The sequence below is a fragment of the Aquarana catesbeiana genome, linkage group LG03 (genome assembly GCF_042186555.1).
Source record: "Aquarana catesbeiana isolate 2022-GZ linkage group LG03, ASM4218655v1, whole genome shotgun sequence".
NCBI classification, from domain to species: Eukaryota; Metazoa; Chordata; class Amphibia; order Anura; family Ranidae; genus Aquarana; species Aquarana catesbeiana.
This window is the reverse complement of record NC_133326.1, coordinates 341,961,005-341,988,940: the sequence shown is the minus strand read 5'-3', so window position 1 is coordinate 341,988,940 and position 27,936 is coordinate 341,961,005. Positions and strand designations below refer to the sequence as shown.

Genomic DNA, 27,936 nt, shown 5'->3' with positions numbered 1-27,936 from the left:
ACTTCAGTCAAGTGGTTGACTCACCTGTGAGCTTTTTTATAATTTTTAGAAGTGGATGTCTGTTGGCAAACCTCTATATCGTGGGGGTATCAAAAAAAGGGCCAGTTTATTGTCCTTCAAACTTTTTTGGGGGGAGGGGTCGGACTGTGGCCAGTGGGTGTAGAAAATGTCCTCATGTCAGTGGGAGTAAACATTGTCCCCTCTTTGGTATTAGGGGGAGGAATAGTGCCCCATCCCTGGTGTCAGTGGGAGGAATAGTGCCCCTTCATTGGTGTCAGTGGGAGGAATAGTGCCCCTTCATTGGTGTCAGTGGGAGGAATAGTGCCCCTTCATTGGTGTCAGTGGGAGGAATAGTTCCCCATCATTGGTGTCAGTGGGATGAATAGTGCCCTATCATTGGTGTCAGTGGGAGGAATAGTGCCCCTTCATTGGTGTCAGTGGGAGGAATAGTTCCCCATCATTGGTGTCAGTGGGATGAATAGTGCCCCTTCATTGGTGTCAGTGGGAGGAATAGTGCCCCTTCATTGGTGTCAGTGGGAGGAATAGTTCCCCATCATTGGTGTCAGTGGGATGAATAGTGCCCTATTATTGGTGTCAGTGGGAGGAATAGTGCCCCTTCATTGGTGTCAGTGGGAGGAATAGTTCCCCATCATTGGTGTCAGTGGGATGAATAGTGCCCCTTCATTGGTGTCAGTGGGAGGAATAGTGCCCCTTCATTGGTGTCAGTGGGAGGAATAGTTCCCCATCATTGGTGTCAGTGGGATGAATAGTGCCCCTTCATTGGTGTCAGTGGGAGGAATAGTGCCCCTTCATTGGTGTCAGTGGGAGGAATAGTTCCCCATCATTGGTGTCAGTGGGATGAATAGTGCCCTATCATTGGTGTCAATGGGAAGATTAATGCCCCATCATTGCTGTCAGTGGGAGGAATAGTACTCCATCATTGATGTCAGTGGGAGAAATCGTGCCCCATCATTAGTTTCAATGGGAGGATTATTGCCCCCCATCATTGGTGTCAGTGGGGGAAATAGTGCCCCATTATCAGTAGCAGTGGCAGAAACTATGCCCCATTGTTGACAGTGGGGGGAAATAATTCCCCAAGGGCCAGAAAAAAAGCAAGCAATGGACACATCCAGCCCCCAGGCCACAGTTTGGAGACCATTGCTCTATACCCTCTATATATTTTTTTCTTAATATGTTACCAAATGTTTTCTTACTTCCCCTGTTTACCACCAGCAGAGTTAGGTCCTCAGAGCCGCTTCCCCCAAATTTCCAGGTAGTGCAGGAACAGCTCAGGCTCAAGCTGCTGTCATTCAGAAGCTGGAGGAAGGAGCAGAGAAGTGGTGTACTGCTGGGGCTTTGAGCTTCTGTGGACATAAGGAGACTCATCCACAGAGCTGGGCGGGTGCATGCACATAAAGGTGACTCTATTTCCCTGTGAGGGGATTGGAGCTGCCAGAAGACAGGAACCTAAGAGAAGGGTTCAAAGGAGGATTTTGAAACAACCACATGGTGAAAAGATAAAAAAAGACCTGTAATCAAGATACATGCTGATATCTACAGCGCTATGGGGTTGATTTACAAAAGACATCCAGAGCTTAGTAAATTAGGTGAAGCTCTGCTGACTTCCATCATCCAGTCATGTGCAAGGAAAATGCTGTTTTTTTCCTTGCATGTGATTGGGTACTCTTTGTAAAGTGAAACTTTACCTCATTTACTAAGCTCTGGAGCAACTGCACTTGCAAAGGTTAACTGTACTTTGCAAAGTGCACATTCTAGTTGCCTTAAGTAAATCAACCCCATGTGTTTTTCCTAATATAGAGTTTAGTATCAATTTAGGCCTGAACACCGCTGTGGTGATTACAGGGCAGGTCTCATTTGTTTTGTTGGATTCTTGTTATTGTACTTTATGGAGATTGCAGCAGGAGGAATGAAACTGCATGAGTTAATGTCAACATGCAGCTCCTCATATATTTGTAAATGCATGCAACTAAAACCCCTCTTTATGGCAAACAGGGCAAAGTGCAGGGGAATTTCATGTTATGTGCTCCTATTGGTTGTGCACTGCACAGTAAGCTTCAAGTCAGTCAAGGACCTTCTATTTTTTCTGTTTTTGTGGTCTTACGCTTTAAATATGTGATCTAGATTATGCTGCCATTTTTCCATAATATACATAATCCCTCTTATCTTGCTCTATTTCTTCCATTGTGTGCACTCCAGGTCGGACAGATATAGTGAAAGATATGCTGCAAGCGATAAGCAGTCTGAAATAACTGCTGGCAGATCTTACCATAAGAATAAGTCTTCTGGTCAGCACCATCATGATATAGATCACAGATTATACCAGAATGCTGAGAAACTGAATCGTCAATCCAATGATTCATTGCCTTCATCTAATGTGAAAAATAATAGCAGATCTGAAGATTTTGGTAGACGTCTAGAAAATCTTCTAACATCAATAAACAACCCATCTCAAAGGTAAGTTGAGTGTGACTTTGACCATATTCTCCATCACTTTAAGGCTTCATACACATGGCCGTACATAGGCCATACAGCATGCTGAGCCTGCCCAGTCACACTCCCAGGATCCATAGCTGCCGCAAACAGTCACCCATTCAGATGAATTAGAGCAGGGGTCTCAAACTGGTGGCCCTCCAGCTGTTGCAAAACTACAAGTCCAATGAGGCATTACAAAGCTCACAGTTACATGACTCCCACAGGCAGAGGCATGATAGGACTTGGAGTTCTGCAACAACTGGAGGGCCGTCAGTTTGAGACCCCTGAATTAGAGGATGTGACTGTATGCAGTCGTGCACCAGGAATGGTGTAAGCTTCATGCTCATGGCCATACAGCATGCAGAGCCTGTGTAATCATTCACAGGACCTGCAGCTGCCACCTACAGCTGTCCATTGAGATGAATTAAAAGATGTGGCTATGCGCAGTTATGTGCTGGGGGTTGGGTAAAACATGGGCGCATGCTCCAACCCCAGATAGTGGGAGTTCAGAGCAGCCCAAAACCCAGGCATATAACTGCATGTAGCTGCATTTTCTAATTCAACTCAATGAAAGATCACTGATCTGAAATGGAGCTGTTCATGGAAGAGTGATTATGCAGGCTCTGCTTGCTGTAAAGCCCCAGTTCAGCCACGCCCCAAAAACAAGTTACGCCCAAACCACGTGCATGGACGTTTGCACTATACAACTGTGCAGCATAGCTGTTTTAATGAAAACTCAGTGCATAACTGCATACAGCCACATTAAGACAAATTAGAAGATGTGGCTGTATACATAACTTAATGTGTGCCTGTACGGGGCAGCGGCAGGTCCTGGGTGAATGTTTAAGCAAGCTCTGCATGCTCTACGGCCCTTGTATGTTCCTGTGTATAATGTTTACAAATGTCTATACCATTAAAAGTTACCTTCTAATTGTATAAGGGGTCTGCACCTGGGGAGCAACAGGTGGACAGCCACAAATGTATTGAAGCCAGATCGGATGCACGGATTTGAAGGGATCACAGGTGTCTAATGCCTGTACACGCGATCCGAAAATCAGACGAAAAATACCGCTTTCGATATGATAATCGGATCATTAGTACAGAGCTGTCAAGAGCCGATCACGACAATTCATCCGATATTATTCGATCAGACAAGCACGAAAATTTTCCTCATACGATACCAGATCGTACGATTTGCGTTTAGTCAGTACAGTTGTCTGAAAATACATGACATCACTTCCGTTTTTTTTTTTCTGTTCTATGAGAATTTGAGGCTTTAGTAACCTATTCAATTCCTACTTGCGACTATTAAGGCGAAAAAAGTCATAGAATCTGTTGTACGATATTCGGATCGTGTGTATGAGCCATTAGGCTCGATTCACACCTAAAGCCCCATACACACGCTTAGATTTTCGGACGACCAAACGTCCAATTTTTGTGGCATGCTAGTCTCATGTCAAAAGTGAAGAGGTTACTAACAATACAAAAATTTTCGTATGATAGAATACAACGTCAGAAGTGACGTACAGTAATGTGTTGAATAGATTTATATATATTCTTTCATTTCTGAGCATACGTAGTCTTGCTCTTACAATTTTTTTCGTACGAAAAGCATACTAATGCAACAAAAATCGGACGTTGAGTTCACATCCGACAAAAATGTTATACTCTGCACATCCAGGTTTTGTTTGGCGAAGAAGTAAAATCGGCTGTTGAAAGCACTGTACTAACGATCCGAAAATCGGCAGACAGCTCGTTGTACAAATTTTCCCTTCTGATTTTTGTATAATGTGTATGGGCCTTAAACCAGACGCGGATCGCACAGGAATGCTGTGCATCCCTGTTCTCCGTTTCAGGGACAAATCAGGGCCAAATCTCTGCCTGAATTCGGCCCTGAAAGGGAGCCAAAGATGCACACGTTTCTGTGCAGTGTGCTCTGCAGCCACCCTGGAGATATGTGAACTGGCTCCATAGAGCACCGGTCACATTCTCCTGCTATGCAAACTAGATACGAGTAAGCCCGCATCCAATTCGCATAGGTGTGAACCCAGTCTTAAAGGGACTATTACCAGCGTAACCCTGGGAATTGTACCTATTGGAAGTGGAGAGCGGCATACCAGTTTATTGAATATTATTCAAAGGCTTGTTTTACTCTATATGAGTTGAGAGTTCTGTGAGCACAGGAACGGTGGAAGTTCACTACTATTCGTTTATGAAACAGATACCATTTGAGCAGAAGAAGGTGGTTGTTATAGATCACATTTGAAGCATGAACTTCATTTCAACTTATTCATGATCTCACTGTAGTCATTATGAGCACTCGCACTTTATATTGGACTTTTATGAAGAATTGATACTTGCACTCATGTTGTTTATTTATTTATGTAATGCATTGATTTTCAGGTATTTGTTTTAGGCTGCACAATCCCATTTTAAATAATTATTTGATTACATTGTTGGAACACAATTCAGGGTTGCAGCAACCCACATACCTATATTGGCATTCATTTTCATTTGAACCGATACACAGTTTCATAACACAATCCCATACACACAGCGCAGGGGTTCACAACACCGATTTTATTTCTTATAATTAAGCTGTCATATAAGAGAAATGGGGGATGCTAGTGTCCTCGCCTAAATGCATGCTGACTCTAAAGCTCCATACACACGATCAGACTTTCCAACGGGAAATGTTCGATGACAGGCTGTTGTCGGTATGCTCCATCAGACAATTGTTGTTGGACTTTCCGCCAACAAATGTTGGCTAGCAGGTTTTCAAATGTCTGTTGTCGGATTTTCCGAGCATGTGTACACAAGTCTGTCGGACAAAAGTCCAAAGTACAAACGCGCATGCTCGGAAGCAAGGCTGAGCCAGAAGCGGTCAGTCTTGTAAACTAGCAATCGCAATGGAGAATTGACATTTGTGACGTGGCAAATTATGAAATCTTGAAATGCAGCGCACATTCTCTTCTTCTTTAATGGCATAATAATGAAGCTGCTTTGCTGGTGATACTGATGGAGTTATTGCAAACAAATTTTCAAAGGCTTTTTTTCTAGTGATACTGTATCAAGAATAATATTATTATGCTTGTTTTTTCTTTTTTAATTTTGGGCAAGTTACCACAATACCATTATCCCGTAGTTTTTAAGATCAAAGATACAACTATGTTGGTGTCCCTTGTTAATTTTACATTGTATTTTTTAAAATGTAACTGCCTACTCCCAAATTGTCATTAGAAGTAAAACACATAACCAAGTATTATTCTCCACAATTTTTTTATTGTGCATTAAAAAAAGAAAACAAATAAAATTAGACATGCTATCTGCCAATAGAACTTAACCAAAAAATGCATTCTATGCATCCAAAAATATAGAAAATATACCAAATCAAATTATTATTCAACCAAAAAATAATGTCAAAGCAATAACTCCAAGGCCAATAATAAATAACATGTGATCACCTCCGATTCCGCATCATGGCTGGTTGACGAATGGCCGTTCAGAAACTAAATGAAAAGCACAAAATGAAAATCGCGAACTGAAAAGGGCTAAATGAAAAGCGCGAAAAGAAAAGCACGAATCAACACTCACCAAACTTCTACTAACACGAAATTAGCAAAAGAAGACCAAAGGGTGGCGCTAAAGAGCTGAAAAACCACGTAGTATGTCACTACGTTCGTGATATTTGGGCAGCAATTGTGTACCATGTGTATGCATGACAAGTTTGGGCCAACGCCCTTCGGACAAAAGTGCATGGTTTTGTTGGCCAACAATCCAATCGTGTGTATGAGGCTTTAATGTATGCTGACTCTTAGCTTCCATACTCCTAAAATTTAACCTGGGACAAACCAACAAAAGAGAAAAGTCAAAGAAAGGTCTGAAGTCCTTATTTGCATATTCTGGGTCATTTTCTCAAAGTATTGAAGCAAGAAGATCCACATGACAGTCTAGCATTTCCATAAGAGGTCAACAGCAGCCTCCACATTTCAGAACTAGATTTCTTACAAAGACAGTTATGAATGACCTGCAATCTTCCAGCTGTATAAAGTTTGACATAAATAGAACAGTAGTTGAATATTACAAAATGATCTGGCTCATCCACCCTCTGACATGCATGCATACACATATAATTATATCCTATAAGTATGCCTCTTTATTTGAATAGGCAACTCTCTTTTGGGGAACAATAGTTTATTCGCAAAAAAAAAATCTGTCTTATTGAGTTTTTTTGTGGTGGTCCAAAATATTTAGCCGATATTTAAGGTGCCTCAAGACAGCTAGATTGTCATCTGATCCTTGTGAAATCACAGGTTTCAGACTGTATTCAAGTAATGTGTAGGGATGAGTGCGGTGTTTTTGAAGAAATTAGCAAGTTTGTCAGTGTCAGATTTTTACCCACATTTTGTGGTAAATTAAAACTTTGCTCATACATAGTAATGTGCATAAATATATAATGATGTGACCTAACACAACCTGATTGTAGCAGTGGCAAGCCTCCATCCCTGATATGTATTAAACAACAGAAAGAAGAAAGAAATGGGTCTTTGTGTGAGGCAGGTCACTGAATGGATACTTTATTCAAATCATTTATAAAATGTATTAATAACAAATCACGTTAGAGAGTGTCAATCTGTAAATACAGGACACAATATACTATGATACACTTGTATGAATATATAGTTATACAGAGTAAGGTAAGATATAAAAAGCATTACAGTTACATAAAAACACTCATCCATTCATAAAAATTCAATGAACATAATCAAAATTGAACGAACATTGCTCATGGTGAGCCAAACTTGTCTAGGCATCAGTTCGATGTACCTCGACGCACAATTCATGGCTCATGCCAATCATCAGGAGTAAAATGCTCTGAAATTAAATCAATAATATCTATAAATATAGGATATCCTTTAAACGGAGAACAATCTCTCAAAATAAAGGTGTGTAACTTACAATACGGCCCAATGGTTGTGCCCAACCTTAGATCCAAGGGAAGACAGGGGACAAGGATGATCATCTCCTCCGGGGCTAAGGTGAGGAGTCCCATCCAAGCCAGAGACAGCAACCAGGTGAGGACCAGGCAACCATGTCATGACCATGTGAATCTAGTGTATGATTAACAGTCCACACTGCTCTGCAAGTGTATGAAGATGAAACCAAGGGGGTTATTTACTAAAGGCAAATCCACTTTGCACTGCAAGTGCACTTGAAAGTAAAGTCACTGTAGATCCGAGGGGGACATGCAAGGAAAATAAAAAACAGCATTTTAACTTGCACATGATTGGATGATAAAATCAGCAGAGCCTCCACTCATTTCAGATCTACCCCTTAGATTTAGAGGGACTGCACTTCCAAGTGCACTTTCAGTGTAAAGTGGATTTGCCTTTCGTAAATAACCCCCCATGTGAAATAAATGTATTAATTAATGAGATAAGCCTATACCTGTGAAGTGAGTGAAATGATGAATGGTGGTGATTGTTGTGGTGGTATGAAGTGTATAGGTTAAAAAACTACAACCAGAGAAAGTGTGTATACGTGTACCTACAAAAGATGAAACCAAAAACAAAACCACCAAGTAATGGTGGACTGTGTAGTGTAGAACTAAAATAAAACCAAAGAAATGTTGTAGTGAATATGAGTCAACCTCAATTACCTTGTGTGTGGTTCTGTGGCCATAGGCATGCCTGGAATCCTACTTGTGTGAATGGTCCATGTGAAATGGTCAGCCGGCCAGCCTGAGCAGCTTATATCCCTCCGGCAAAGGGCGGGTCCCCACCAACACCATGAGCCCCAATTGGATGGAAAGAGGGAATCTGCTCAATGCTCAGGCAAGTTGATGCACTGAGCAGGTCATTCAAACATGATGCCGATGCATAGGAGGCAAAACCCCGCCCCCCAACCTGTATAGGGGAATAGTGGGGTCAGAAAGCCACCCAATCACCCCCCACCTCCCCCCAGCAAGGGGGCCCATCCATAGCTGAAGATAGAAGTACACTATATTATATCCCATGTAATCTGTCTAATGCCTCTTTGTTACAGCAATAAAAGCCAGGATGTATGACTATAGATATATATATATATATATAGTGATTTAAAGGTTTCAAAGACAGGTGGCTCAGTATAAAGGGGATGTGAATGTGGATGAGTGGTTAACTATTTTTGTTAAGGTGCATAAATATGTGGACATACATTGACACATTTCTAGCCAAGGGAGACTGAGCTACAATGAATACAGTATGTGGTGAAACAATTGCTTCCTTTTTATGGAGAAAAGGAAATAATTACTGAGAATTTCTAACATGTTTACTTGTTGCTTACTGAAACCGAGTACCTTGAGTTATTACTAATATTTATTATTGCTTTCATTTTTACCTGTACGAGGTTTTTTTTTTTTTCACTGGTTGCAGATATTGAGTCCGTATGGTGTGGTCTCCATTCTTTGTGTTTGTCTCATCAAAGTTTATGATTTGCTATGTACCCAGGTCTTTCGCTGCTGCTGACAACTACCCATTAAGTGACCGGAGACGTATTTCATCCTATGATCAGGGTAGCTCTTCAGAGGTCGAAACTGCTGAAGATGAAGAGCGCATATATGACACAATTGACAATGAAGAACAATATTATGACGACTCAGAATTTAGTGACACGGAAAGTGTGAGTGACACTGAAGATCAGCTGACCCACAGTCATTCATCCAGCAAGTAAGTAAAACAGGTCAAAATCTAGACTAGTGAAAGAAGATTTGGCAATAACTTTTTAACAACCAACAGTGAATCATTAGCTTCTTTTGGTTACCGCTTACCTGTTCCTCTCATGATGGATGTGATTGTGGGAGGACAACGGGTGTTTTATCTTTCCCACCACCTTTCATCAGTATCTAGATCTGAGAAAGTAATGTGTTGATGCAATTATTTATACAATTACTATAAGATGTCAGGAAGGGCTTGCAGCTCTATGGTAGGAAGCTGAACCATGTTTTACAGTCTTTCTGTTTTTTTTTCTTTCATTCAAATCAATTGGGGTTTTTAAAGTTATATTTTTCTTTCTAGAAGGTCAAACCGAACATAGTTCACCTATATGCAGTATGGTCATTGAATCTGTACTAGTAGGGGTATTGATGATTTAGATCATTTTTGCACTGGCTGTTTCTTTATACTCTATTGTGTCACTAAATGCTTATCCACCTGACCTACGGAAAGTTTCACCCCCTTTGTGGCTAGAGTGGTTTTTGTTATTCAGCACTGCGCTACTTTAACTGGCAATTGTGCAGACATGCAACACTACATGCAAATTAAATTTATATAATTAATTTCATATAAATAGAGCTTGCTTTTGGTGGTATTTGATCACCACTGGGTTTGTATTTTTATTATATAATGAAAAATTATTATTTTTTTATTATTATTATATAATGAAAAATGACCGAAAACTTTGAAAAAGAAAAAAATATTTTCTACTTTTTATTATAAAATATAAACAAAAAAAAATCTAATTTCTTCATAAATTTAGGCCAAAATGTATTCTGCTACATGTCTTTGGTAAAAAAAAAAAACAAAACAATCCCAGTAAGTTTACCTTAATTGGTTTGTGTGAAAGTTATAGCGTCTAACCCAGCTATAGATGCTATACTGTAATGGCATTGATCAACGACTTATAGCGTGACCTTGATAAGGTGGCCAGCAATCTGGCACCTACAGACACTGTCTAGAAGGGTCTCTAACTGACACTGACATCGCTAGTGACACTAATAACTGATCAGTGACAATGCTGTACACTGACACTGTACTAATAGCACTGGCTGGGAAGGGGCTAAAATTTGAAGCCTGGACTTTATGGCTGCCATTGAGATTGATGCCCCATTAAATGCTGATGACTTATTTTTTAGAAAATTGGAAAGGGGTGAATATTGCACATCAACACTAAATTATCAGCTCCCAACTGTCCCTGATTTGGAACAAAGTTCTTCTGTCCCTCATTTTGGTCTGATCTACATAGTTGTATACAAAATGCACTTTTTATTTTTCAAAAAGTGCTAAACCTTTCATCCCACTTCTAAATTGCTGCATTTGTAAATTTCATAAGCAGTATAAAGGAATAGTAGTGGTAAAAAAAAGCACTTGTGGGTTTAACCAGTTGCCGACTGGCCAGTTCTGGGATCATGGCACGGGTTGGCGCGCTCTGTGATCACAGTGTTCTCCGGACACAGCTGATCACAAGTTGAGGTAAATAGCCAATCAGCAGGTCTTTACCACGTGATCAGCTGTGTCCAATCACAGCTGACCACGATGTAAACTGAAGCCGGTTATCCGCATTTCTTTCCTCACGCTGACAGGAGAGAAGAGAGCCAATAACTGGCTTGTGTAAAAGGGACATGTACACTCATAATCAGAGCACTGATTATCAGTGTCCTGATTAGTAGTGGAGCCCCAACAGTGCCCATCAGTGCCACCAGTGCTGCCAATCAGTGCCCATCAGTGCCTCCTCATCAGTGTCACCTACCAGTGCCCATCAGTACCACCTATCAGTGCAGCCTCATCAGTGCCCATCAGTGCCACCTATCAATGCCGCCTCATCAGTGCAGCCTGTTAGGGCCGCCTCATCAGTGCTGTCTCATCAGAGCTCATCAGTGCATCCTTATCAGTGCCTTCAATTAGTGCCACCTATCAGTGCAGCCTCATCAGTGCCTCCTCATCAGTGCAGCCTATCAGTGGCGTCAATCAGTGCCCATCAGTGCAGCCTGCCACCTCATCAGTGCCGCCTGATCAGTGCCCACCAGTGCTGCCTCATCAGTGCCCATTAGTGCTGCCCCATCATTGTCCATCAGTGCAGCCTATCAGTGCCCATCAGTGCAGCCACATCAGTAAAGGAGAAAAATTGCCTATTTGCTAAATTTTTTAACAAATTATGAAAGTTTTTTATTTTTTGGCGATTAAATACCACCAAAAGAAAGTTTTTATTGTTTCTGATAATATGCACCAGGGCTCTGGCTATTATAATGTTTAATACCGTATGTTACCTCTTGACATTAAAACTTTTCAATAAAAAAGATTGAAAGTAAATGTCCCCTGTAGGCAAGTGGTTAACTATTTTTTTGTATAATTCTCCTTTAAGGGGGCATGGCAGGGGGTATGGCCCATGCCTACATACTTTTTCTAATAGGTGTCCCTCATTCCCATGTCAAATTTGGGAGGTATGAATTAGTAGATGCAATGGGATTTTTCAATACTAAAAATTACTCCAGTTTCTGTACATACTAGATCAGGAGTGTCAAATTCGATCCCTACCCACCATCAGGAGTTAAGAGTCCCCCACGCTTCCTTACACTACAGTGCACCCCTTTTACCATGTGCTGCTGCTGGGAAGGAGCTGTGGGAGGAGCTGGCAAGCAGAAAGTACAGGTTCTGGAGGAGGACCAGAGGAGGGCTGGAGTCTGCTTAATGGTGAGACCAGGGAGGAGCCATTAAAGGGATGTTGCAACTGCAAGATGCAGGATCTGTAGGAGGAGTTCTGTCCTCCTTTCTGCCGCCCACTGCTGAGACAAGGGGAGGTAGAGACGTGAGGGGTGCCGCAACTACAGGAGAGATGCAAGGGCCACGTGAAATGACCTGGAGGGCCAAATTCGGCCCGCAGGCCTTGTGTTTGACACATGTGTACTAGATGGATGTTATGGGTTGGTTCTCATTACGCATTCGTTTTTGCACTGCCTTGTAAAATAAGCTCACATAGGGGGTTATTTACTAAAGGCAAATCCACTTCGCACTGTAAGTGCAAACTACAATTGCAAAGTGCACTTGAAATTGCACTGAAAGTGCACTTGGAAGTGCAGTCGCTGTAGATCTGAGGGGGGCATGCAAAGAAAATAAAAAACAGCATTTTAGCTTGCACATGACTGGATGATAAAATCAGCAGAGCCTTCACTCATTTCAGATCTACCCCTCAGATTTACAGCGACTGCACTTCCAAGTGCACTTTCAGTGCAATTTCAAGTGCACTTTGCACTTGTAGTTTGCACTTGTAGTGCAAAGTGGATTTTCCTTTCGGAAATAACCCACATAGTTTCTTAATAGATAAGCCTGATTCCATTTATCCAGGTCTGTAACCAAGCGAGGCAGCAGTGGGGTGGTATGGGTTGCTTTTAGCTACATGGGGGGAAATCCCTTTAAATTGGTGCGTGACCCATATCCATCTGAACATATTATCATTCAAGTGGAATGGGTAATATACAGTAGATGGTATCGTTTAAGAACTGGTTCTGGCGTCATCTGCGGTAAGACAAAAGTGAAACTGAATTGACTTTACCTCCAGCAATGAATGGTATTTTTTGTGTCATTTTTGTTGTGATTGGAATTTGTAGAAACATGACCAGCATGGCAATACTCAAGGAAGTTGCATTTTAAAGGAAAGTACCTTGCATGTGACAATCTGACCTAGATAGAATTGTTTTGTGTCTGCATTTTGTACATTTTTTATATTCCAGTAAATATAGTGTAATTCCTTTGCAGTTATTGTGACTACATGGACAGCAGTGCCACAAAAGGAAATGTTCCACTGCCACGCTATGGATCTGATGACCGGGAACCCTTTTCCCAGATTGGTTATAATACACATGATATGTCACCTACCAATGGCAGCCCCTCTAGTGTGGACACACAAGCAGTTAAAAGTGATGCCATTTATGAGAATATTCCTCAGATAGAAGAGCCTGTGTATGATGGTATCATGAATTTTAAGACCGAGGCACCTGAAGTAAATGAACTTATTAGCACAGAGACAGAATATGTTCGCTCACTACAGCTTCTAATTTTACAAATTCAGCCCAGGCTGGAGAAGGTAAAAAAAAAAGATTATTTGCACAGCCTTTTGAATTTGATATGTGCCACCGGCGCAAAACAAATACCAATACATTATAATGCTGCAGCTAATAATCACCGCTATTGTCAGTGAAAAATGTGTAAAAAAACTTTTGTTTGTGTAACTGTGCTGGTCTTTTAAAATGTGTATAACAAATAGTGCATCAAATTCCAAATCTGTCATATAAATATGTCTTAAAGTGGATGTAAACCCAAAATTATTATTTTTTCCGATATCATAGAGTAGAGGATAAGATTTCCTATCATTTGAGCCCAGTCTTGCCACAAAGAGTTAATCCAGCTCTGAGCAATCCTCTTTTATTGTTCAGTGAGATAAAACTTGACAAACAGAGAAAAACCTTGTCAAATCCTCCCCCTTGCTGTGAGTGACAGGTGATTTACATATCTTGTGCACCAGCCTAAGACAGGCAGTATTTTTTAATTCCCTCCCCCACTCCTTTCTTCAGCAGCTCTGCAAAGATTGGCTGTTCCACACCTCAGCATGATTTGGCATGCTGAAGTCATGTGGTTACTTTCCTGTCTTTTCACTGGATGTTAGAGATCATAGCAGAAGTTCAGTGTAAGAAATACACAGAGAAAATGCATATTGACAAGGGGAGTGAAGAGGTGGGCGGGGACTCTACTGACATCACGACTCCACCCATTGAGCTCCAGACAACAGACCCACCCACAGAATATGCAGTTTTTCGGGTCTCATAACAGACAGAGGGGAGACATTTGACAGGTAAAGATACATGTAGGAGGCATGTATATCCTATAGATAACCCCTATGGCAGTAGTTTAGAAAGGATGACATTGGGTTTACATCCACTTTAACATGTGCTAGTGATTTCCATCAAATAACATATTTCACAATTTATAAAAGTCCCATTAGTATAAAATTAATAAAAAGTCCCAAAAAATTTATACACCGTGCTGGACATAGGGTGACTTCCAAAACCAAAACGGCCATCATTGCGCAAAATTCCACACTTTAATTGTTAAAAGATCAAATAAAAGTTTACACTCACATATAGGTGTGCCTCAGACCGGCACTTAGTCTATCCAGCATTCCAGTAATGGCCTGTAATGATCGTATTGTGTACAGGGAGCTGGCGTGCGGTTCAAGCCTCAATCTCAGTGTGATTCATTCGGCAGGAAATGACGTCAGCGTCACAAAACTAGCCTCAGTGCGTTTTGCACGAAATATGCGTCATCAGTGTACACTTTTATATGATCTTTTAACAAACAAAGTGTGGAATTTTGCGCAAAGATGGCCGTTTTTGGGGTTTTTTTGAGAACCATACTAACTAGAGGAGTATAAGAGAATAGTATGGGATCTGGTGGAAACATATCTACTTATGTGCTTGGAGGATTAAAGAAAGGCATTACACAGGCTTGTTTATTATTGCTTTTTGGTAAGCGTATAGATTGGATGGTGGTGGTGGTGAATCACAAATCACGATTGTTTTGGAAGTCACCTTTTGTCCAGCACAGTGGATTATATACTATACTATATACTAGCTCATTATGAAATACTCACCTTAGAACGAGGCTTCGACATCTGATCCCGGTCCACACCGAGGGAGCTGACATGTTCCCTTGGTGTTTCTTCCTGGTATTGTGGCTCCGGCGCTGTGAGTAGCTGAAGCTGCGATTAGTCTTCTTCCCGGCAAGGTCGCTTGCCGGACCTTCAGCCGGGCCTTCACAGCGCATGCGCCACTGACGTCAGCGGCTGCATGTAAAGTAAATATCTCATAACAGGTTTAGGAGATATTCATTTTACCTGCAAGTAAGCCTTAGGCCTCTTTCTCACGGGGCGGATCAGTGATGATCCGCCCCGTGAACATCCGCTGGCTCAGCGGGGATCGCTCCGCCGATCCCCGCTGAGCAGGAAGATGACAGGTGCATCGCTGCACACTGTGCAGCGACGGACCTGTCAGAGCGCCGCTCTCCCCTATGGGGGGATCGGATGACGACGGACCGTAGTGTCCGTCGTCACCCGATCCGATAACGGATGGAAAAGTAGGTTTTTCCTCCGTTACACTTTTCGGATCGGAGCGGGGTCGGATGTCAGCGGACATGTCACCGCTGACATCCGACGCTCCATAGGGATGAATGTATGTCCGTTTTTCATCCAAAAACGGAAGGATGAAAAACGGACATACGGATCGTCCATGTGAAAGAGGCCTTATTATAGGCTTCAGTTATAAAATTCCTAAAGCGCTGAAGTGGACTAAAAAAGATGTTTGTGGAAATAGTAAAAAGTACAATAGTGAAAAAAATCCAATGGTGAAAAAATAAATAAATAAGGTAATACAGCTGCAATCAATTAGTGACACCCCACAGTTAATTAAAATAAATACCAGAGGAGGAGGTATTGTTCTAATATAATTTGGTTGATTATTAATTATGTTTTGACTTTGATCAGAAAACTACATGCTTTATATATTGGAAATTCTCATTATTAATCACTGGCTGAAAGTTTTTTGGGAGTGTTTAATAGAAAAAGGCTCGGAACACATTTTCTCCTGAACATATCCTTTTGTATATGTGTCTATGTAATGGAGTTGCTATGGTTTATTTAAACACAAGTTACTATTTAACAAAAGTTTTACACAATGTTTCATTTATTTTTAGAAGTATCAAATAGGCACAAGAGGTAGCACATTTTTTAATAGATAATACAAGCGCATCACTTTATGTACTTATTATAGGCTTACCTGTAGGTAAAAGTAAAAAAAAAAAAAAGGGTATACAGCCACTTTAATTCATACTATTGGGACTTTTACAATTTGTATAATATGTTATTTGATGGAAATCACTAGCACATGTTGTTAATAAGGCATATTTATATGACAGATTTGGAATTTGATGCAATATTTCTTATACACATTTTAAAGGGCCAGTGCAGCTATACAAACAAAAGTTTTTTTTTTACACATTTTGTCAAAACATATTTTTACTTTACATATTTATTAATGAATTATGTGTTTTTCAATAGGCTTTTAACTCCTGGCAGATTAAATAAAAAAACACACATGAATGCAGTTAATGCATTCATTATAAAATCTTATAAATGGAAGGATTTTTATTGATATATTTGATCACAAACAACCTTTTGATTAATTGGGGGATTATACAGTACTGTGCAAAAGTTTTAGGCAGGTGTGAAAACATGCTGTAAATCAAGAATCCTTTCAGACATAGAAGTGTTAATAGTTTATTTTTATCAAATAACAAAATGAAAAGTTAATGAACAGAAGATAAATCAAAATCAAATCAATATTTGGTTTAACCACTAAAGATGGGCCAAACACCCCCCTGTTCGGTTCGCAGCAGAACTCCTGAATAGGGGAAGTTCTAACCCGAACGGCAAACCCCATTGAACTCTATGGGAGCCAAACAGGAAAAATTAGAAGTGCCCATTTTGTAGGCTTATATGCAAGTAATTGGCCATAAATGGGGGTCCTGGTACTGCCCTAGCGATTTCTAACCCAGCAATGTAATCCGACTTTGGGGGCGATTTGACAGACATCTGTGCGAGTTCATGCACAGATGTCTATTGAAATCGCCCCCAAAGTCGCCAAAAGTAGTGCAGGAACTACTTTTGGGAATTGGTGCAGCGCTACAAAGTCAGCGTCGTACCTATTCGGACGGTGCTATTTCCGGCAATAGCCGCCAATTTGTCATGTGATTTGACATGTCAAATGCATGCCAAATCAGACCAATGTGAACCTAGGCTAAAGTGCAACAATAAATATGAAAAATTCCATAGTGCTTGGGGAGGTCCCCTTAGTCTGCCTGTAAAGTGTCAGACCTTTTGTATGCATAGAACATGCTGGAAATGAGTCAAATCACATTTAAAATGACTCGCGGTTGCAATTGCCAGCACCTGGCTATTGAAAAAAGAAAGAATAAAACGGTGCGGGGGTCCCCTAAAAATCCAAAGCAGGCCCTTATCCGAGCAAGCGGCCAGGCAGGTCAGGAAAGGGGGGGCAAGCGACACCTCCCCTCCTGAACCATACCAGGCCACATGCCCTCAACACGGGGGGTGGGTACTTTGGGGCAGGGGGGCTCTGACCCCCCTGCCCCAAAGCACCTTGTTCCCATGTTGATGAGGACAAGGGCCTCACCCCCCACAACCGTGGCTGGTGTTTGTGGGGGGTCTGTGGGCAGGGGGCTTATCAGAATCTGGAAGCTCCCTTTAACAATGGTGCCCCCAGATCCCTCCCCCCCCATGTGAATGAGTATGGGGTACATAGTACCCCTACCCATTCACCAAAAAAGTGTCAAAAAGTAATAAAAACACAGAGACAGTTTTTGACAACTCCTTTATTAAAAAATAAAAAAACAGTGTCCCCCAATGTAAATCCATCATCAATCACGCCGCCCGCCGCACCCGAGAAAAATAAAAAATCTTCCACCGTATATGAAGCCTGGCTGCCTACAGCAGGCTAAGCCGCTTGACTGTTCTTTTATAGGTATGGGCGGGGCCACCTGGCTACATCACCTGGTGGCACTGCTCCCTTCTAAATTCATGGACCAGTGTATGCTGGGTGCTGGGTCAGTGAAGTCAGAAGGGGGTACCCCATACTCATTCACATGGGGGGGCTGGGATCTGTAGGCCCCCCCTTTCCTGCAGACCCCCACAACCTCCGGCCAGGGTTGTGGGTATGAGGCCCTTGTCCCCATCAACATGGGAGACAAGGTGCTTTGGGGTGGGGGGCTCGCTCATCCCCTCCCTTTCCTGACTTGTCAGGCTGCATACTCTGATAAGGGTCTGGTATGGATTTCCCCTTTAAAACCATACCAGGCTAAGGGACCCCACGCCATTGACAGCTGTTGACTCATCGGTTGCTTAGGATGCCATGGCCAGCTTCCTGGCCCCGCTCCTTAACAACCAGCTTATACTGCGCCCTGATGGGGCAAAGCTTTGCCCCTTCAGGGTGCAAAATGCACTGTGCAGCGTGCAGTGCAATTGCAAGGCGTTCAGCAGGCTGAAAACCCGCCAAACACCCTGCAAATTCAGGTGTTCCCTGAACTGGGCAAAGAGCCAATGTTTGGCCAGAACTAATGCTCATGCCGAACCAGCAATCCAACTCTAGAAAGCACCATTTGCCTTCAAAACAGCGTAAATTCTTTAATTCTTCTAGGTACGCTTGCACACAATTTTTGAAGGAACTTGGCATGTAGGTTGTTCCAAACATCTTGGAGAACTAACCACGGATCTTCTGGGGATGTGGGTTGCCTCAAATCTTTCTATCCCTTCATGTAATTCCAGACAGACTTGGTGATGTTGACATCAGGGCTCTGTGGGGGCCAAACTATCACTTCCAGGACTCCTTGTTCTTCTTTACGAAGGTAGTTCTTAATGACATTGGCTGTGTGTTTGGAGTCATTGTCCTGCTGCAGAATTAATTTGGGGCCAATCACACGCCTCCCTAATGGCATTTCATGATGGATAATTATCTGCCTGTATTTCTCAGCATTGAGGACACCATTGATCCTGATCAAATCTCCAACTCCATTTGCAGAAATGCAGCCCCAAACTTGCAAGGAACCTCCTAAGGCTCGGTTTCCACTATTGCAACCCCAAAGTTGCCCGATTGTGCCACAATTTTTTGCCGCGACTTGAAGCAATGCCTGTGTATTCTTGAGGTCTATGGACCTCAAGTCGCATCCAAGTGGGACCAAGGTAGTGCAGGGACTAATTTGAAGTTGCTGTGACTTGAAGTCGCAGATATGAACAGTACTCATTCGAAATCATGGGGTACGACTTGTCATGTGACTTTTCAGTCCCAAGTCCCATGAAAAGTCGCACTAGTGGAAACCGAGCCTAATGCTTCAAAGTGGCCTGCAGACACTTATTATTGTATCACTATCTAGCCCTTCATGATCAAACTGCCTCCTGCTACAGTAAAATATTTCAAATTTTGACTCATCGGTCCAGAGCACCTGCTGCCATTTTTTTTGAACACCAGTTCCTATGTTTTCGTGCATAGGGCGTGGAAACAAGGCTAGGTGACTCAACTATGCAGAAGTATTTCTCCCGGCAACAAGTAAGCTAGTAATGCAGTCTGGTAAATAGTGCAATTGTGCTCAAGTAAAAAATTTCCTTCAATTTTTCATCAAGCACACAGAGCGCTGTAGAGGATCAGAGGATCATGCCTAAAACTTTTGCATAATACTGTTCGTTGTAGTTATTTTTATTTGTGGGCTACAGGTATTGATTGTTTTTCATATTTAGAGCAGACAAAAAATCCATCTGTGAAATATATGATTTTTTTAGATCTCACAAATTGATGTCAGAAGTCTCCTTTGCAATGCTGAAGAAATTCTTTCAGTCCACGAGTCATTTCTCATTGAATTAAAAGATACAAGAAATGATTACCAAAACCAGCTCTATCGGATAGGTAAGTAGGGTTGTAAAATATTGAGAAACCCCCCCCCCCCAAAAAAAAAAAACCCTAAAATACAATTTTTCAGCTACTGTGTAAGTTCACAACTCACAATGGTTTCCACTGCATTAAGAATATGTGTCTGCATGCATATGTGTATAGTATATACACATATGTTTAAGCGCTTGCCAACCACCCTATAGCACCTTTACTGCTACAGGGTGGCCGCTCTGTGCAGGATCATGAACTGTATATATAATTGATCCTGCACTTCTGGGTATCGGGCCCAAGTGTGCGCCGCTGGCGGCTCACTCCTGCTGTGATTTTACACAGCGGGAGCTGATCAGTGGGACCTGATGTCCGCCGGCACCTGCTGATCGTTCGTTACACAGGCAGAATGGCAATCTGCCTATGTAAAGAACTTCAGCCAGTACAGAAGGCATGGATCCTGTGTCCCTGTAAAGCAGAAACACTGATCCATGCCTTCCACTAGAAAAAGCACCTCCCCCACTACACTGAATCCCAGCTAGGCACACATTTAACCCTTTGATAGTCCCTGTTGTTAACCCCTTCCCACATCTTCAATCTCTCCCTCACCTCTGGCATCTTCCCCAATGCTCTAAAACATGCACTGGTCACTCCCATACTTAAAAAGCCATCCTTGGACCCTATCAATCTTAACAACCTACGCCCTATCTCATTGCTCCCCTTTTCCTCTAAACTACTTGAGCGCCTGGTTTACAACCAACTGAGTGACCACCTCATTAAAAACAACCTTCTTGATCCCCTTCAATCTGGATTTCACCCTCAACACTCCACAGAAACTGTTCTTTTAAAACTCACAAATGACCTACTAACTGCAAAAACCAACGGACACTATTCTGTACTCCTATTTCTGGATCTTTCAGCTGGCTTCGACACGGTTGACCACCCCCTCCTCCTCAAAAAACTTTACTCCCTCGGTCTCCGTGACTGTGCTCTTCAGTGGCTCTCATCCTACCTATCCCAACGTACCTTCAGTGTCACTTACAATTCTACTTCCTCCACTCCTCTTCCCTTCTCTGTTGGGGTCCCCCAAGGTTCTGTTCTTGGACCTCTTTTATTTTCAATCTACACCTCTTCCCTGGGTCAGCTGATAGCCTCTCACGGCTTTCAATATCATTTCTGTGCTGATGACACACAAATCTATCTCTCCACCCCTCAACTCACCCCATCAGTCTCCTCACGCATCACTAACTTACTAACCGACATATCTGTATGGATGTCACACCACTTCCTCAAACTCAACTTGTCCAAAACCGAGCTTATAATATTTCCTCCCCCACGTGCCTCTTCCCCTGAGTTGTTTGTCAAGAGCAATGGCACAACCATCCACCCCTCCCCACATGTCAGTGTGCTAGGTGTTATCCTGGATTCTGAACTCTCCTTTCAGCCCCACATCCAATCACTTTCCAAAGCTTGCTACGTCTCTTTCTAACCAATCAAATCACAAAGCTCCTGATTCACTCCCTGGTTATCTCTTGCCTTGACTACTGCAACTCCCTCCTCATTGGCTTACGTTTAAATAGACTATCCCCCCTTCAGTCCATCATAAATGCTGCTGCCAGACTCATCCACCTTACAAACCGCTCAGTGTCTGCTACCCCTCTCTGCCAATCCCTCCATTGGCTGCCACTCACCCAACAAATTAAATTCAAAATATTAACAATAAGTTACAAAGCCATCCACAACTCTGCCCCCAGCTACATCACTAACCTAGTCTCAAAATACCAACCTAATCGCCCTCTCCGTTCCTCCCAAGACCTCCTACTCTCTAGCTCCCTCATCACCTCCTCCTATATCCGCCTCCAGGACTTCTCCCGAGCCTCGCCCATCCTCTGGAATTCCCTACCCCAATCTGTCAGACTGTCTCCAAATTTATCCACCTTTAGGCGATCACTGGAAACTTTCCTCTTCAGAGAAGCCTATCCTGCCTCCATCTAACAACTGCACTATTTTCTCCATTAGCTCATCCCCCACAGCTATTACCCTTTTGTATAACTTGACCCTCCCTCCTAGATTGTAAGCTCTTACGAGCAGGGCCCTCTGATTCCTCCTCTATTGAATTGTATTGTACTTGTACTGTCTGCCCTAATGTTGTAAAGCGCTGCGTAAACTGTCGGCGCTATATAAATCCTGTATAATAATAATAATAGTGTCATTACTACAGTGACAGTGCATATTTTTAGCACTAATTACTGTAATAATGTCACTGTTTCCAAAAAAAGTGTCAGTTAGGTGTCCGATTTGTCCGCCGCAATATCACAGTCCCATTACAAGTCACTGATTGCCGCCATTACTATTAAAATAAATAAATATTCTATAAATATATCCCATAGTTTGTAGACGCTATAACTTTTGCGCAAACCAATCAATTTAAACTTATTGGAATTTTTTTTTAACCAGAAATAAGTAGCAGAATACATATTGGCCTAAATTGATGAAGAAATTAGGTTTTTTTTACGTTTTTTATTGGATGTGTTTTAGAGCAGAAAGTTTCTCAAAATTGTCGGTCGTATTTTTGTTTTAATAGCGAAAAAAATAAAATCCACAGAAGTGATCAAATACCACCAAAAGAAAGCTATATTTGTGGCAATTTAAAAGACATCAATTTTGTTTGGATACAGTGCCACACAACCATGCAATTGTCAGTTAAAATAATGCAGTGCCATATTGCAAAAAATGGCCTGGTCGGGAAGGGGGGTAAAGGGGTAAATCTTCCGGAAGTGAAGTGGATATACTATGCATACTGTACTGTGTGTATGTGTGTATATATATATATATATATATATATATATATATATATATATACACACACACATTATACACTGATCAGCTATAACTTTTAACGAGTAAACATCTCAAACTCGTTGTGTTCCTCAAACCATTCTTGAACCATTTTTGCAGTGTGGCAGGTGCATTATCCTGCTGAAAGAGGCCACTGCCATCATGCCATTTCGATGAAGGGGTATACTTGGTCAGCAACAATGTTTAGATGTTGTACGTGTCAAGTAACATCCCCATAGCAGGACCCAAGGTTTCCCAGCAGAACATTACCCAAAGTATCAAACTGCATCCACTGGCCTGCCTTCTTCCCATACTGCATTTTGGTGCCCAGCTAAGCAACACTCATGCACTCCACATGATGTAACAAAAAACATGATTCATCAAACCAGGCCACCTTCTTGCATTGCTCAGTCCTCCAATCCTTATTGTCCACATGCCCATTGTAGGCACTTTTGGCTGTGGACATGGGTCAGCATGGGCACCCTGTTGCCCCATACACAAGAAACTTGATCCATGTCATTGGTTGATGAGATGTCCTCCTACCTCAATCACCTATGTCATTGGTTGAAGAGATGTCCTCCTACCTCAGTCACCTATGTCATTGGTTGATGAGATGTCCTCCTACCTCAGCCACCTCCAATGACCATGTCATTGGATGGCGAGATGTCTTTCTATCTCTATTACCCATGTCATTAGTTCGCAGGATGTCCTCCTACATTTGTCATCCTTGTCTTTACTTGGTGAGATGTCCTCTTACCCTATCACCCATGTTATTAGGAGGTGAGCTGTTCTTTCATCTTTATCACTCATGTGGTTGGTAAGATTTCCTTATGTCCCTGCCATCTCCTTCTTATGCCGCCTACACACGACCGGACTTTATGGCATACTTTGCCCGGCGGACTTTACGACGGACTTTTCGAATGAATGGACTTGCCTACACACGATCAACCAAAGTCCGACGGATTCGTACGTGATGACTTACGACCGGACTAAAACAAGGAAGTTCATAGCCAGTAGCCAATAGCTGCCCTAGCGTCAGTTTTTGTCCTTTGGACTAGCATGCAGATGAGCAGACTTTTCAACCGGACTCGAGTCCATCGAAAAGATTTGAAATGCCGCGTACACACGACCGGACTTTACGGCATACTTTGCCCGGCTGACTTTTCGACTGACAAAGTCCGCTGGAGCCCACACATGATCGAATTGTCCGACGGACTCCGGTCCACCGAACCAAGTATGCCGCAAAGTCCGGTCGTGTGTACGCAGCATTAGTATCTGTCAATGCAGGTATATAGGCTAATATTTACAACCATAGTTAATAAGTGCAATATGTTTATTTTGGGTACCAGTGCCCTTTGCATAGCTATTGAAATTGCACTACCTGTTAAAGTGTGTTTGTGATTTTAAGTGCTTAACAAACAAGGAAATTTGAAATCAGGCATCTGGAGGTACTTTGGACCTTGTACCCTGTAAAGCTGTTTGGGAACCCCCACACCTAGGCTAATCTGTTGTTTAAAAGTTAGCCTGCTTCTGAAGTTAAGAACTTGGACCTACCTACTCTCACTCCAGACTATTGATTCCAAGCTATAATGGACGTCTTATTGGCCAATTATGATGTGTGGGAAGGGTTGGCCCTAGCACTTGATCACAAAAGGTGGTGGTTATATGTATGTTTAGAGGGGATCCTAGATGACACAAATATTTGTGAATTCTTTTAAAAACGCCTCCACTCACAGCAGACCCCATTGTTTGTGGTGGAACAGAAGAGGCATGAATTGCTCTGTTGAGTCTTTCCTGCTATCCTGAGGTTGGTGACCCTCCTAGTTGCATTCCCCACATTTTGCCATTTTGGGGTGGAGGGAGATCAACCTATCAGGCTCTAAAACCGCTTTCTTTTTTCTTTTCAGGAAGCCTTTTTCAGGAATACAGCAGAGATATGGAAAATGCATACGCTGTTTATTGTAATGGATATACAAGATCTACATCACTACTTCAGAGTTACCAAGAAACACCATCTATAAATGAAAAGATCCAGGAAGTACTGGAAATATTACAGTGAGTGCCACTACTTGCTCTGTATGCTGCAAAACACATAGCAACAGTAGAGCTGAAAGATGTTAAAGTGCACTGTTGCTTTCTAAATAAATTATTCAAAGCTTCTTTATTCTTTGTGGCTCCTCTGCCTCCCAGGCCATCTATGCCTAAAATTGATTATAGGTCTACTCCATATAACAAAGGTTTTTTTATGTAACGCCTCCTCACTGCCTGTGGAACGCCTTATGAAAAGTGATCCACCATAGATCACTTTCCAGAGGGTAATGCTAGTGTGAAAAAGCCCAAAGAGTGTCCACAGAGTGATGTTTGGGTTGAGGTGCTAAAAGGACTAGGATAAAGTGTAACCAACAGTTGTAAGTATACTGAAACAAGCTAAAAGGCCAATCAGATTAGGAATGATTTGTGACAAGTAATTGGATGCAAATGCAAATAGATACAAAAAGATACACTGGGGGGCGATTTACAAAAACTCTGATTATGATTCAGCTTTGCATGTTAGCCAATCAGCTTCTAAAGTCAGCTTGTTCAATTAAGCTTTGACAATACAACCTGGAAGATAATTGATTTTAATGCAGCGTTGTACCAGACTTTGCATGCTCCAGTTTTAGTAAATCCACCCATTGTGTCAAAGCTTCTGACAACCTGCTGACTGCTCATAGTGATAGTGATTGCTGTGATAGTATTGTATAGATCCAGTATCTGTATATATAGTGCCTGGATAATTGCAATTCCACAAATTAGTGTTTCAAAGGGCGAGATTTGGTAAGGCTAGGTTCAAACTTATGCAGTGTGGGAAATGCAGTGATCTGTGCGTGTTTACCTTACTGCATTGCAATTCCACTTCCCTTTGCAATCTGCTGTGGTTGTCAATATAAAGTTAATGATGTCAAAAACGCAGGTCGCAAGTGCAGTGCGCTTGTCTGCACCAGATCACACCTGATCGCATGGTACAAAATGACTATGCGATCTGGTTTGGTTCCAAAAAAGGTGCATGCACTTTGGTGTGATGCAGTGCAATTTGAGTCCATTCAAAATAAATGGGCACAAAACGCACTGAATTGCATGTGAATTGCACAGGACCGCCGTGCGGTTCTTGTGCGATTCACATGTGGTGTGCAGTGTGAACCGAGTCTAAAACTGGAGCAGAATTTGCAGCTGTGCATGGTAGCCAATCAGCTTCTAACTTCAGCTTGTTCAGTTAAACTTTAACAATAAACCCTGGAAGCCGATTGGTTTCCATGCAGAGCTGCACCAGGTTTTGCATGCTTTAGTTTTAGTAAATCCCCCCCAGACTGTTTGCACAATGCTTGCTTCTCTGTGGTCAACGGGTCAGAACAAGCTTTTGTTAGACTCAAGTCTGCAAACTAAGGAAGGGAACTCTAGATCCCGGAAACTGGTAGATGGGTGATAGCTGACAGATGCCAAGAGACACAATCACACATGTGTATGATCTCTCACAGATGCCTATGCTGTCCCGCCGGCCGGCCACTCGGTAGGCAGCATCCTGTAAACAGTAAACTTTGCAACTGTTGATTATACTCCATCCTAGGCCACTTGGTATCTCGATGCAGACATCACTCTCTGAACACCTTTATTTATAGTGTTTGGCAAGCACTGTTCTAAACTGCTATATGAAAATAAACCAGTGGTGGTCCGTTTCATCCATCTTTAGGTTGCCCATGACTCAAACCCATTTGTACCCTACCACATTGCTCTGGTTGATGGAGTATTTAGTTAAACTTCCTCTAGTACATCCATGATATGCCATTCCAAATATTCACTTTCTGCTTGGATATTTAATGGCTGACTACAGAGTGACGTATGGTGACTTTATCAGTATCCTTTTAGGACTAGTTCTGTTGAAAACATCATAAAAGTATGGCTAAAGAGAATGATCAGGAAGATCTAGTCATTCTAGTGCAGGGTTTCTCAACCAGGGTTCCGTGCCACCCTTGGGTTCTTCCAGAGGTTTCTAGGGGTTCCTTGTGCAATGAGCAATTTCTGCCTCTCAGATAAGTTCCCACTGATATCAGTGGTGGCTGGTGCTCAAAATATTTAGGGGGTGCAAACAAACTGAAAAAAAAACATCAATTGCAGCCTCACTGTGCCCATCAAACGCAGCCACTGTGCCCATCAAACGCAGCCACTGTGCCCATCAAACGCAGCCACTGTGCCCATCAAACGCAGCCACTGTGCCATCAAACGAAGCCACTGTGCTATTAAACGAAGCCACTGTACCCATAAATTGCCACCACTGTGCCTATTAAACGCTGCCACTGTGAAATCAAGTGCAGCCACTGTGCCCATCAAGCGAAACACAGCGGGCAGTGCGCCCGCTGTTTACAAATTTGGAAGCCTATTATAGCCCATGGCTCTAATCAGGACGCCTATTAGAGCCGACGGCTCTAATCAGGCACTTCCAAAACACCCTTTGCCGCTGGGGCTGGACACCTGAATAGGGGACGGCAGCGGCGACAATAGATAGATTCATGCAATGCATAAATCTATCTAGTGGAGATTGAAGGGTTCAGGAGAGAGGGGGCGGCGCTCCAGCGCCCTCTATGGACACACCACCAATGACTGATACCATTGAACTTTTTTAGCTATTTGTAAGAGGGTAATTTTTCTCAATGACCACAAATGTAAGGAGCATCCTTCCCACTGACCATCATACTAATATATCATGAGTTGTAGATATAGTCATTTTTAGAAGGGGTTCCCTGAGAATGTAAAGTTATTTCAAGGATTCCTCTCTGTTGAAAAGGTTGAGAAATGCTGTTTTAGTGTATAACAAAAGTTTAAACAATAAAAACATAATGTCAAAATGAATAGGGACTTTCTAGATCAATCCTTACCTAAGTAAGTGTCAGTCTGATTGTTTTGTACAAGTTTGAACCCTTATTGCTTGTGGTTATATAATTGTAAATGAATAATTTTACGAGTATCTCTTATCTTTGACAGAAACATGGAGAGCACTAAACAATTTAAAGACCTTTCCTTCTACCTGATACTGCCCGTACAGCGTATCACCAGGTACCCCTTGTTATTGCGCAGCATCCTGAAAAATGTACCGCAAGAACGACATTCACAAGAGATGCTTCAGAGAGCTCTAGATACCATGAATGAGGCAAATGTCAGCATCAATGAAAATAAGAGGCGTAAAGAAATCGGTGAGATAAGTGTGAATTGATTAAACCATTTTGATAGGGCAACTTTGCTTTATATTTTTATATTTGAAGCTACTTCAGGTGCTTTATTATGAATATACATCATTATTCCATTGTTCCATTGGAATGGCATTAAAA

The 27,936-nt window shown here is 42.1% G+C and overlaps 1 protein-coding gene across 1 annotated transcript in view; it reads left to right on the top strand.

Annotated features, from left to right (window-relative positions):
• The window catches only part of ARHGEF37 (Rho guanine nucleotide exchange factor 37), a 178,272-nt gene that overhangs the window by 63,199 nt on the left and 87,137 nt on the right, over positions 1-27,936 (top strand). The window contains exons 2-7 of the mRNA XM_073620564.1: positions 2,218-2,475; positions 8,982-9,200; positions 13,002-13,329; positions 19,642-19,765; positions 24,484-24,631; positions 27,593-27,801. Of these exons, the coding sequence (XP_073476665.1) occupies positions 2,218-2,475; positions 8,982-9,200; positions 13,002-13,329; positions 19,642-19,765; positions 24,484-24,631; positions 27,593-27,801 (1,286 nt within the window). The remainder of the gene's footprint in view (positions 1-2,217; positions 2,476-8,981; positions 9,201-13,001; positions 13,330-19,641; positions 19,766-24,483; positions 24,632-27,592; positions 27,802-27,936) is intronic.